This window comes from Gymnogyps californianus, chromosome 1 (assembly GCF_018139145.2).
Source record: "Gymnogyps californianus isolate 813 chromosome 1, ASM1813914v2, whole genome shotgun sequence".
NCBI classification, from domain to species: domain Eukaryota; kingdom Metazoa; phylum Chordata; class Aves; order Accipitriformes; family Cathartidae; genus Gymnogyps; species Gymnogyps californianus.
The window spans coordinates 74,265,200-74,278,535 of NC_059471.1; the positions used below are offsets into that span (position 1 = coordinate 74,265,200).

Sequence of the window (13,336 nt, forward strand, 5' to 3'; positions counted from 1 at the left end):
AAGGGATAACAACTTCACTAAAACATAAATTACTATCAAAAATGTTCTATATAGATATTAGCCAGTAAAAGACAAGGCAGCTTTAATTAAAAAATTGTCCCTGCTTACAGGAAAAAAATTTCATCTACTAGGGAGCATTTGGTGCAATATGCTATTGCAGTTCAGATATGGAGACAAACCAGAATAGTTTGTTATACAGCCAAGGCAGTATAACAGGCTTCAGATATGTACTCAGTATTAACACAAAGGGAAAAGGCAACCAATCCCTTTGAAAACGTTAGCTCTTTACCCTACTGCAACAGGAGTATTTGAAGTTTTGATTTCCATTTAGATGATCAAAAGAAGTCCAAACAAGCATTTTGCACACATGTCTACTACTGATTGCTGGCTATAAAAGACCAAGTCCAAAACCATAACAATAAAGTACCTTATGGTTACTGGAGTAAAGAGCAGCATAGTGGTAACGTTGTCCAAAAATGCAGAAAGAATTGCAGCAATGAGGCACAGAAGCGTAATCATGGCCCACACCTTGCCTCTAGAGAATCGATAAGCCTAATAAAACCAAACAAATAGAAACAAAATTAAGGGGCTAGATCACTCCAGCTTAGTTTTCAAAAAATGATAGATAAAACAACTTCACCAAAGATGAGGCAACAGTGAGCTCAGAGCATTTACTACTCCTTGCATCTCCAACAGCACCCTCTCCAATATTAATTAATTTAGCAAGAAAGCATTTTGTGGAAGGGGGCAAACATTTCCATCATGCAGAGGAAGAAACAAGTCTGAAGAGACACCGTGCTCCACTGCCAGGCATGAAGGGGGTCTGTGGCAGGAGCAGGGCTGAGCCCCCATCTTCTGCCTTCATGCCTGGGTGGACTAATGTGGTTCAGATCTCCCACCCCCTCGACACACTGGGACGCATTCCCCATTCTCAGAGCAGCACTGCTGGGGTTACAGAATCTGGGCATCTATGTAGGCAGGGGTCGTGTCCACCCATCTTTTGTTTAGGGGTTCTGTGCTCAAAGCAGTCCTCCTTGTCACTTTTGTTTTCTTTCTTTCCACCCTTCTCAAGAAAATTAAGCTTTGGAGCAGGTGAAGGAGTCCCTCACCATGGGTAGTACGTGCCTTACAACCAATCCATCAGAATTACCCTTTTCATGTAATCTTTGATTCTGCTACTGTGCAAAGGTCTGTGGCCATTTATCATGTGTGATTGTAAAGCTAATGGTAGTTCCCATACTTCCTCTCTCCCACTGCCAGGCATAAATACAGATTTCAGCTACAGCAGAACTGCAGTCCTGGGGAAGTCAGTGGAATAACTCAACTTTATATTGTCCATATGCTTGCGTACCCTACTGGGGGCCTTACCTTTCTCCTGTAGAAACAGAATTACCTCAAGGGCTTCCTTTCATCCCTAGGAGATCTTTCAAAATTACAAGTTGACCACTGTCATTTCTAATGTGGGAAGTATAAACTGCCCTAAGAAAGTTTCTTCAAAGATAGTGCTTAGTATAACAGATCTGATTAAATACTAACTTGATTAATCCAGTAATAATTAAGAGTACCAAAACAAGCCTACCTTTACTGCACAGTAATCAAAGAATCCGGTCTCTGAAAATATGGCCACCAAAACCATCTACCAAAAGACGAAGAAAAAGAATAGCTTGCTACTGAATTATTACACAAAACCAAAGCAATGTAGTTTGTGATCCTAACAAACGTCCTTCTTATCTGACACAGCTCTGAGAATCCGATCACCTTCGTATTAGGATATCCACTACATCTGCCAGATATCTCTTGTTAACGCATCATATGGTGAAATTTAGTTCTCAACATAAACAGTCCGTAAATGTCATACTAGTCTGGTTGAATTTTATTTGTAGAGACTAAGTGAGCATCATACATTAAGTACTCAATGTATCTCCCTTATGTCATTAATCAAGAAAAGCCAATAAGTGTGTTTACTTTCTGCAGTAATGCCTCACAGAGTGCAGTAGATGGTGTGTCCAATAATTACTTGCATTTTCCCACATTTCTAGGAAGTTTCCTGTCCTTCCATCTTTGCTCCCAACAGATTTTTTTGCTTTCTTTTTCTGTGGTGTGGGCAGGGGAGTGGGGAGCAGTGTCAGGCAATAAGAAAAGCTCAGAATGGCAACAACAGATAACTGTAATTTTGTCTCTGTATGTTGTATATTTTGTGTTAGAGTTTAATAGCACTTGGACAACTCTTTTTACCATAAATAGCTCTGGGCAAAGTGATTAAAATACTATATTATTATAATCTAATCAGATATTTCTCCTCCATTTCTGGTTTGCTTTTTTTGGCTCCAAACATAACACTAAGACAAAGAAAACCACTTTTCCAGCAGACTGTGTTTGAGGAAGGTTTTGAGTAAACAAAATTAACAAGATAAATGAGAGTGATAATACTTGGCACTTAAACAGATCTTTCCATTTATAGACCTCAAGGATGCTTTTATCAAGACAATTTTACAGGTTTAAAAAAAAAAGAGAAAAGAATCAACCTTTTCAAAAGGCTCCTTCAGAGGTCTGATCATCCTCCTTTTTGATAAATCCCTTAAGGCCCAAATTTTCATCATAACATGTCTCAGTAAAGTATAATTAACAAAAAGTTTAAAAGGGAAACATCTCTATACTGAATGTGATTATTTCAGCACATTTAGAGCAAAAGATACATTTTAGTTACCATTCCAAACAGCAGCGCCAGGGTCTCATAATCAATCCACTCCACCACTTTGACCATACTTGGCCTCTGCAATCAAAAAATACAATTACCAGTGAATGCCACAAAACACCTAACTTGTGATTAGCTATGAAATATAAACTCCACTTAATTGATGAACCATTTAAATAAGCTATGATGGAAATTAATAAGTGTTCCTACAAGGTACACAAAAAGGACTCTTTATCATTACCATTATTACTGTTGTTATTATTATTACTACTACTACTACTATTACTAATTCAAAGTACTGCTGGCATCCTAAGTGGGTCATTATCAAAAGTCTACATTAGGTTATTGGTTTATCTAGTTGTTCCTTATGTAGCATTACAGAAATAAAAGATAACCAAATTATATGGTACACGCCAGTTTCCTTTTTGGTACGAGAACAAAGGCATACGGCTTCACCTGTGAACAAACTGGAGGGAATTTAAGGGAACATAAAGATGATGTGGTGACCAGTTATGAGAAAAACAGAGACAGTCAGTCAGAGGTTTCACTAAATATCAACTAAGAGTAAGCAGGGGGGAAACAAAAGGATAGGAAGGTGTAAGCATGAGGTGTAATTATTTAGGGTAGTGTAAGGCAATGTATTTCCATTTAGGTTTGCTTGGTAACCTAGCATTACTGAAAATAACAGTGTTAAAGTAACTCTGAATTAAGCTGAAAATGGTTGTACTCAGCTTCCTGCAAATCAGAACAAAATAACATCAACTGACTTTTTCTACTCTTCTTGTCTATACCCTAGGCTGACTTGTTTTCCCCAAGATGCTTCTCCATCCCAATAGCTGCTCTACCATCTCTCTCTCTTAAAAAACACTGCTCTGTCATGTGCCCAATCACAACAGGGTAAACACAGAAATTTATGATATCATACCCAGAAACAAAGTGAGCACTTACAGTTTGATAACTTACCTCCCCAACAGTAGCTAAGGCGGCTAAAGCTGCCAAAGAGCCCAGCATCGCTGCAAGGGTCCTGTGAACAATCTGCAACAAAGAGTAAGAATTGACCAGGGACTCCTCTAAACATCTCCTTACTATTAAAAAGGAGGAGGGAAAAGGATAAAAATTCCTGTAGTTGATTCTTTTCTTGGTTTGTTTGGAGTTTTTTTTCCTTATTGCACCCTACCCCCCTTCAAAAAAGACCTGACCAGAGAACGGCTGATTACTTTGCCTCACTATAGGATGCTATTTAAAAAAAAAAAAAAAAAAAAAAAAAAGAAAGCTCACCATGCCTGTTCAAAACCCTACTAGGAAGTCTCAGCTCTGATCTCAAGGCAGAGAAGGGACTTCGGCATCAGTTTCTTATATTTGCCAGCGGGTGACCCGAGAAGGAAAGCAATTCATCTTCCCTAACTTAAGGTTCAAAAAGCCTAGTCCTGTTGGCTTCCCTTCACAGCCCATGGGAAGAAGACGTGTGCCCAGGAGGTGATCCACCTCATTCTTTATAGGTGCTTGCTCATCTCCAATGTCTACAAAGCAATTCCCAACCAAATAGCTCAGACCTGGGGCAGATGCATCCTACACATACACAGACATACCAGACTTTGACTTTCCAGGTCCAGTTTGTGGTCTGGGGCACAGATAGATCTGTCAAGCCTATACACCTGCTTTATGTCTCACACACACAGAGTTTTCTTCCTTCATAAAGTGGTTTTTTTACATCAGTGTTTTCTCTACAAAGTGTTTTGGCTTCAAGAAAGCCATATACTTCAGCTAAAATCTGCTGGATGCCTTTGCCACAGTCTCCTCAGTTGCTCAAAAGCTGCTTTCACCAGTGTATAGACTAACCCAGCCTTGAACGGTGCTTCTCCTCCATCTCTAATGTTTCTCTAGCATACAAGCAATCCATCTGAAAATAGCATCCAAACCTCTGACCACAACACAGACATGCATTTAATACTGCAACAATTACTACAGTATATGGACATTTGTCCACGTATATGTATCTAATGAATAAATCACACTTAAAATTCTCAAGGAGAAAGTATAAAAGCAAGCATGCCCTGAAAATGTGCTTTTTCTTCCAAGTGCTCATTTGTAGTTATTTAATCCACCATCTCTGGAAGATCACAGATTGTGTAAAATAACTCAATTAAAGTAAGAATGTAATTAATGAAAAATCAGACTACAAAAGACCGAATCTAATTAACAGCATTTACTATTAATGTGTTCAAATATTATTCAGACACAAGGCAGAATTATTTCTGAGAAAGAAATAAGGCAGTCTAGAAATATTTTATTTGCTGCTAATTTCATAAGGAATATTTTGCTGATAAGAAACAATAGGATGTGGACATCTCAAGGCCCTCCTACCTGCTTGTAAACGAAAAGAAAAAAGGAAAGATTTGGCTTCGGTTTTTCTCCTTGAACATAAATTTTTAACAGCAATGGTAAACAACTAAGCAATTTACCATACTACTAGAAAAATAAATATATAAATGACTAATTTAGGAGTCAAAAGAAAAATCTGTCTTATTCTCCTATATTTTTCTTCAAAATGCACTGGAGAATAACCTATTCATAGTAATAAAGCAGGAGATCAGACCAAGGTTTTTATGTCCTAATGGCCTAAAAGTACATAGCACAGATTACAGCTCCCACCAACTCCCGCAGAAATGTGTGTGATAAGCCACTGTTTCATCTTTGATTTCCAGTTTCAGAGCATTGATATGAATGCGCACGTATGGCCCTTCTGATTCTGCAAAGGTGGGGAGCATTCGATAATGGTCGATAGTACTTGTGGCTGATGATGGGGTGCAGCAATTAGACCTTACAGTTCTCTCCAATAAAAGACACGAAGCAGAGATGTCAGTTAGGGAAGGAGATCAGCTTCTTACCAGGGCAAAGTAAGTTCAAGGGTAAGCTACTGGGGAATCTTCAGCCATGCTCAGACTGGAGGCTTCCTCCTCATCTAATCACCACCCACGTTAGATAGCAGTTTTGCAGTTCTCAGAAAGATATCATGGATTTCCTGAGATTTGATTGGCTTAAGATTTTTTGCATATTTCCACATAAGCATTTTTGCTGTCACCATTGTATACTTAATTGCATACATTGTGTTGGCTGCATTTTCCATTTCCAAGAGTTTGCTGTCACCTATGGGTGAAATTTGCTTTAATTTATGCAGAAAGATGGGAAAAAATGCTGTACAAATGGAGTCATTTGTCAGTTCCTTCATCCTGGTGAGTTTTCAAGAAGGATATAAAAAAGTATATCCTGAAGAATGAACAAAGACTACTCAAGTGCAAAGCTCTATTACAAAAAAACCTGTCAAATGTACAACTCTTCATTCCAGCAAACTATCAAGTGGAAGTTATACAGTAACATAAAGCCTAGAAAGGACACATGTAAACTTCGAGACATGTAAATATTCAAAAGTTGAGATTGGGGGAGGTTTAGGAAAGAATGGATTACTCTTTAATTTTCTTTTCACATAGAGCAAACCCCAAACAAATAATATATTCATAAATGCATTTTTAAAAGCTTACAAATGGAGAAATTAAGAGATGCAGGTTATAAGCTGTGACACTCTTTGAACGACAGTTCCATCTAATACACATTTGGAGGGCATTATATTAGGTAAAATTCCATTATTATTCTTTTGGAAAATAGTATGGATCTGATCCAAACCCTCTTGAAGCCTGGCAGGAGGATGAGTATCATTTCAGGATGAATCTCAGAGTGTATCCATAAACAAAAGCTCAGATACAGAATTGAAAGAGCTCAGAAATAAATTAACACAGAGATTTAACCCCAGAAAAGCTGAGAGATTTGGTGGACTTCTGAATCTAAAGACATTTTAAAAGATTAAGTGAGAAATCATCTGTATTCATCTGGTCCTTCTTGTGCTTGAGAAAGTGCACCTTTGTGCATTCTCTAGTAAGCAAAGACAGTTACACTGAAAGAACCCCATAATGAGTTTCTCTTCCAAATGGGAATTGCCTATAAGATCACAAATTTGGGTTGCCTGCATCAACCTGACTGGGTAGAGTTTTCATTTTACAAGCTAGGAATGGAAGCAGAAGGAAACGGTGGGCCAAAAGTTACTTCAGTAGCACGGACGACTGAACTCAGGTACAAGACTCAGCGTAATGTGTCCTCATCAAAGACTCTGAAGTAGTCAATACCTCTTGTAGATCTTATTATGGTACCTACATTTTCCTCTCTATTTCATCTCTCTTTTTCAAAATCCATCTCCCAGCATTGATAAACTCTTGCCTGGACCACTGTTCAACTACACAGTACTCATTCCTTTGACAAAAACCATCACTAAAATTCTTTCCATCCTGCACACCTCATAACAGCTCTTCTGTCTGATCTTTCATTCTCTCTCCACCTTGCCTCTTACCTGCATATCTGTTTCCACTGTCTTGCACATAAATACCTCCTCACATGCTCCCATCCTCTCTGGCCCTTCTCATTCTGTCAAAGCCACATGTCAAAGTGACCTCTTATTTTCTTCTCACTCTTTTTTCTTCCATCCCACAATTGGATCCCCAGATTTCAACGATTCAGTTTTAGCACACTCTGTAAAATGAACTTATTATAAAAGTTCCTTGCCTCATTTCCTGGAAAGATTTCTTAAAAAAACAAGCAATTGCCATTGAGACAAAAAAGACAGAACAGACGAGGAAGATGATAGATAACAAAGCTTTTTAGTCTATCAGTTTGCATGCTAGAGCTCCCCACCTCCCAACCCAATGACAAATCTTATAATCTCTTCGCAGAAGGGGCGTCTTCACCATCAACATCATCTTTATTTTTGTCTGAAGAATGCCTAGCAGTGCTGACTTAATGAAACAGCAAAGGATGGTGCTTGCCTTTCACAAAGGGACAGTTATCTCAATACAAACTGCTACTGAAAACAATGCAGCCCAGATATCGCTCCTTACAATGCACAACAGTCGTAGAGCTCACTGATACCGGGTATCACTAGGCTGAGAGCTGAAGAGATTTCAAAAAAAGGAATGGATATTTACAGAATTTTATATAAGTAATGAAAACACCCAAAGCTGCAACAATGGAGGCTCTTAAAAATAACATCAACAATGTAGGTGTGGTGATAGCAACATCATAGGGTCATGCTACAGGGTCAATTCAGAATGGGCAAAGATTAGGAAAAACTTCTATAGTGATTTCATTTCACAATTAGCTGTAGAAAGTTTGTCTCATGATTGCCTGCTGTGTGATAAACACAATGTGCTGAATGCTGATTCTGTATGATAGTTTCCATACTCTTAATTCAGGAGTTAGTTTTAAGGTAAGAAATGAAAGCAACACAAATCATTTATGCCACAAGTCTTTGTGCCTGATATTAATTAAAAATATACATTTCCAGAGCTATAATGCAAACTGGATTTAGACAACCTAGACCTTCCCCAGATTTAAATTTCTTTATCTATCTGAAAGTGCTTTGGAATATTTGCACAGAGTTCATCAAATCTTTTGGTAGACTGCAACAGCATCATTATAAAAACAATTCAAAATTCCAAACACTTTATCACACAGTGCTCCAGGAGGTAAAAGGAAATTATTTAGAAGCCAATTGAATGGTGACCTGTATGCTATTTCAGACCATACATTTCCCAGCTGAAATCCAGGGCATGCATATTTCCAAAATGTGCTTCTGAAGATATTCAATAAATGATACATCATACCAAATATTTTATTTCCACAAATCCTTCTTTATAAGTGATAAATGGTAGTTGAGAGATGACTGTCAGTGACTTTAATGTAAAGCTTCAAATGCAGCCTCAATTCATTTCTTATCCAGTTTTTCTCCAGTGAAGCCTGTTGCATTAAACTACTTATTTTACTGAGAAATTAATTTTCATTTGATAGAGTAGCAGCATTGCTGCATTTCAACAGGAGACTGTTATTCCCAAGGCTATACCCACATATGGGTTTTATGCATTTTCCAGCTACCTCCAGTGTAGCTAAGACCTTCCCTATAAAATCAACAGCCCAATCCCTCCTAGACTTTATAAAGTCTCTAGTTCAATTCTTTATTCTCAGGGGACAAGGAGGGAGAGAAAAGGAGTAAAATTTGCTCTAAGATAGCTTTTTTTTCTGACTTTATGCTTTATATCTCTTCTTTTTTATGTTTTAATAAGGGTTTATTGGGTTAAAAGAAGATATCCTCAGCAGACAAAGAGTTTGTTTTTCCTAAAGATAATCAAGACAGTATTAGCCTGACTGCCTCTGGAAACACGTTCCTCAGTCAGATCCCTTGATGGAGATTATCTTATCATTTGCTGTCACGTACTTTATAAATTTTGATGGTCTACTTTGCCTTGGACTATTCCAGCTGTTTTAGCAGGATACAGACGACACTTCAGTCTTTCATGTTACACGTATTTGATCCACTTACGATTTGGAAAATTAACACCAAAGCCTGAAACTGACTTCAGAAGCTGAAATCAAAACTGAAATTTGCAGAAAAACAATGGTAATTTAGCTAACTAATTTAGCTAATTTTTCCTAACTCTGTCAAGCAATGTAACTGAAAATTTGGGCTTATGTTAGAAAACAACAAGGGTTAAAAAAAGCCTTGCAATACTTTGAACTCTGCCCTGCAGTAGATCCACTTCAAAACTGAATGGCATGAAATTCTCAATTCATGAAAATTTGCTTTATTTCTGGAAAATTGCACAATTTGGACAGAATATAAACCAGTAGACTAGAAATATAGGATATAGTCAGGTACAGATGAGATCAGAGCCGCGGAAAAGGAAGGTCAGTTGAGCCAGACATATTTACCTGATTTTCTTCATGCTCGCCTATATTAAAGAGACTGTCTAACCAGTACCAGTTAGCGAAGGCATAGCAACATACCCCCGCTTCAGCTGGTGATGGCAGCTAATGATTTACCTCCTTACCCTCCTCCCCTCGGTTTGCTCCCTACACGAGCTCTGCAGAAGCAGTTCTGCAGCTTCTTCAGCTGTGGGGCACTCTTCCCAGCACATGGGAACCCCTTACAGGGGATGTGTCTTAACAGCTAGGGCAAAATAAATGATAACAGAAAATTAATTGCCTTAGAATTATTTAGTTAAGCAGTAGCAAGTAAATTCTGTAGGAATTTTAATGAAGCAAAAGGGAGCTGCTTGACGTAGTTTAGAAAGTGTGACTTATACTGATGGAGTATTCAGGGATGGACTAAAGCAGCTCTTGAGGCAAGCAGATGCACATCAAGGATCCCAAAGTGACTGCAAGCATCACAAAAATCAGTAACAAGAACACTATTTATATCTTCATCTGCAGATTAGGACACTATCTATATGTATTCTATACATGCAGACATGCAAATCATAAAATAAGACTTTACACTAGGTTAAATTTTTAGAAAATCTTATTATTAATCTCATTTTTGTAAGTCAAAATACGTCAAAACTGCATCACTGTACATAAGTAAGCTTTGCTTGGGAAAAAAAAAAACCACCTGGACCAACAGCTTTTACTCATTTTTACAAGAATTCAGTGGTGATTCAGTATAATAGTACTACCATATGCATGAAATATGTGCCCAAGATCAGCTAAGAGCACAGACTGGAGAGGTCTGTGGACTTGGAAACGTTAGCTGCATATCTTGGTACTAACATGTATTCTTATTAATTGCACAATAAGTGGCTGATCCCTGTAACTCTGTGAAAATAACATTCCGTATACATTCAATAAGCTCTTTTTACAGACAGATTCCCAACCCTAGAAGACCTGATTTTTTTAAATAGAAACATTAGATTCTATAGCAAACTGTGTAACTCCCTGAAGAACATCTACACAACCCCAAGGTAAGAAAGCATCCATCTATGACATTCTGCTATAATATCCGTTTTCACTCAGACAGTGTGCCAAATTACTTGTTCTGATTCAATGTCAGTGGAGAAAGTCATGGTACAAACAACCCTGACTTAGGAAAAGTCATAGAAGGCAGCAATTTGCCACTTCCTAATGCAGTGTTTCAAAATATAAGATGGCACTACACAAGATTATTATCTTAATTAGAAGGTGATTAAAAGTAATACTATATGGTATCCAAAACAAGTTAACGCCTGTGTTAGTTCACTTTTATTCCTATGGTATGTTGACTGAACAGGCTAAGAAATACAAGGTAGGGATATCTTGGGAGTTTCATCTCGGAAAGATAGCCTTGAAATTCTATGATTAAGTAAGTACATTAAGTTTCACCAGCTGACATAAACTCTTTCTATATGTAAAACACAATGCATAAAAGGGGGGAGAGAGAGCGAGAGAGACTTAAGGAGATCAAATTATTTTCTGTTAATAAATTACCTGATTAATTCATTCCCCTCTTCTATATAGAAAATCTAGATTCTGCAAAGGCATTCATTACTCCATAGCTCTATCAAAGGCTTTGCATGAACAATGTGCACAGTTTGCAATTTTTTCACTGCCTATGAGCTTTCTTCCTCAGCGATATCACTGCTTGCTCTTTGTAGAGAAAACTGGATGGGTTAAAGCTTCATGCTGATATGGAACATTGAATTAACTGGTTCAAAGTAGCCCTCAAACGATGCAAAGATAAACGTATCCCTACCATATGAGATGAACAAGACTACTGAAACTCTCATATTTTCATGCCTTGGAAACTTGGGGGAAAAGCAAAGCTGGAGAAAAGAGTGTAGGGCCAGGAAGGAAGGAGGGAAACAGCATTTGTACAGATGTTGGCCAGAGGACCCAGAAGAGCGTTTATTCCTATATGATGAGGGTTGAAATGACTGCTTGACTTCTAAGTTGAGTCTGGTTTTGAAATAACCTCCCACCTCAGAATATTGCTAATGAGAACTAGGGATAAAAAGGTATAGCGTCAAACCTAGTAAATATTTCTATCGGATTCATACAAAAAAGAGGAGTCTGCTGTATCTATATCACTACAGCCACAGGCGGATGTTTTCCAGCCTCTACCTGTTGGAATGGCTCTGATGTAAGAAAATTGTTTTTATACACCTCCAGGAAGCACCAGAAGGGGAATATCCAGTAACATCTGATAGTTTGAGAGTCCCTCAGAGTCAAATTTTAAAAGTGAGTCTTTTTATTTGCTATGAATTTGAGGGCTTTGTCTTAATGTGAAATTGGACAGAGGCACACAGAGATGAATGAGCTGATGTTCTGTATATCAGGGCCTTGTGTAAGGTCAGGTTAATAGAAAGCAGAGTCCTGTGGAAAGACAGGAAGGTGATCATTTTTATGTGCCAAGGCACCTCACTCCTGTAATATTTAAGCTACAAAAAACATTTGCTATATGACTAAAGTAGAGAGATCTGGTCATGAGCCAGTAAAGGACTAATGTTGCTACCTAGAAGGTGATAAACCAGACCACTACTGTGGGCTGACATGACCAAAGCCATTGTATATCGACAGGATGGCCTGGAAACAAGCTTTCAGTCTTGCAAGACCCTTTTGCAAGGGTCAATACAGTCCTCCAGCACCTATCTCAGTAGGCTTTCCTGCCTCCATCCGCTCCACGTGCCTTGATATCATTCCTGATGCACACCCTCGTTTTTATGTCCTAAAAGCATTACTTGTGGGGACTGCAAGACACTCATTATATTTGCAGTTTCAGGATGTTTTCTGAAAATGAAGAAGATGCCACCATCTTTTTTTCCCCAGTTATCTCAGCATCCTTAAGACTAGTGAGACTGTGAATTTCTAGTAAAGAAATTACATGGAGCGTATCACAAAAGTGAAGGGCAAACCTGTTTTACTTTCCTTGTGTGAATCTTTGTCAGCCTTCTTTTAATATTAGGGTAATACAACCATACAGAATTACAGCCATGCACTATGAACAACAGTACGGCAAACTGCAGCACTCGCATTACCTTTACAGGGAGCTTTCTGCTCTAGCCACCAGTTCCTCTGGAGAGTCATTGACCCCCAGCATCTCCTCTCTCTTTCACTCCAGTTTTCTTCTCTGGATTTTTTTCCTCTTTAGATCATGCCATCGCATCTCCCTCCAAGCCTGCCCCCTACACTCTCTCATGTTTGTTCATTCACTTTTGCCCTTGCTCTTGCTAAAGGAAGACATCATTTGAGGCCCCAAAAGAAGCTGAGTGGTTTTCATCCCTGTTTGTGTGCATTAGAAGTTCTAACACCTTGTTAAAATTTTAAGGCTTCATGGCTCTCTACCCCTCTGGTTGCTGTAGGCAGGGTAGAAGCTGAACAGCAGCATTCAATTAAGCTAATTTAATGTTCTATTGCCTGTCTCAAACAGAAAGGAAAAAACCCAACCCACAACATACATAGTATGCAAGGCAGGGCAATACATTTGTGCTTGACAGTCTTTCACAAATTGAACAAAATACAGTTCAAAATTAGTTTTAAAAGGCAATAGAAAATAGAAAATGGACATTTGGAAATCAGTTTTTACACTTAGTGTTGAAAATATGACTCCTATTATTTCAAAAAACAGCATTCTGCGAAAAGTGGAGCCTGGGTAACAGCATCTTTTAAAGCAGACAATCCTATCTAGTCCTTAAAATAGCAAGCAGCACCATCCAGTGGAAATTTTTTCCTATTAAGTTCTTCATTAAGGCCAATTTACATACTACAGAAGTACCATAGCACCCAAAAGCA

General features: G+C 38.2%; 1 protein-coding gene across 1 annotated transcript in view; it reads right to left on the reverse strand.

The window, feature by feature from the left end:
- Nucleotides 1-13,336, reverse strand: part of OCA2 (OCA2 melanosomal transmembrane protein) — a 182,683-nt gene that overhangs the window by 123,858 nt on the left and 45,489 nt on the right. The window contains exons 9-12 of the mRNA XM_050910147.1: nt 3,659-3,730; nt 2,708-2,773; nt 1,580-1,636; nt 428-552 (exon numbers count right to left, since the gene is read on the reverse strand). Of these exons, the coding sequence (XP_050766104.1) occupies nt 428-552; nt 1,580-1,636; nt 2,708-2,773; nt 3,659-3,730 (320 nt within the window). The remainder of the gene's footprint in view (nt 1-427; nt 553-1,579; nt 1,637-2,707; nt 2,774-3,658; nt 3,731-13,336) is intronic.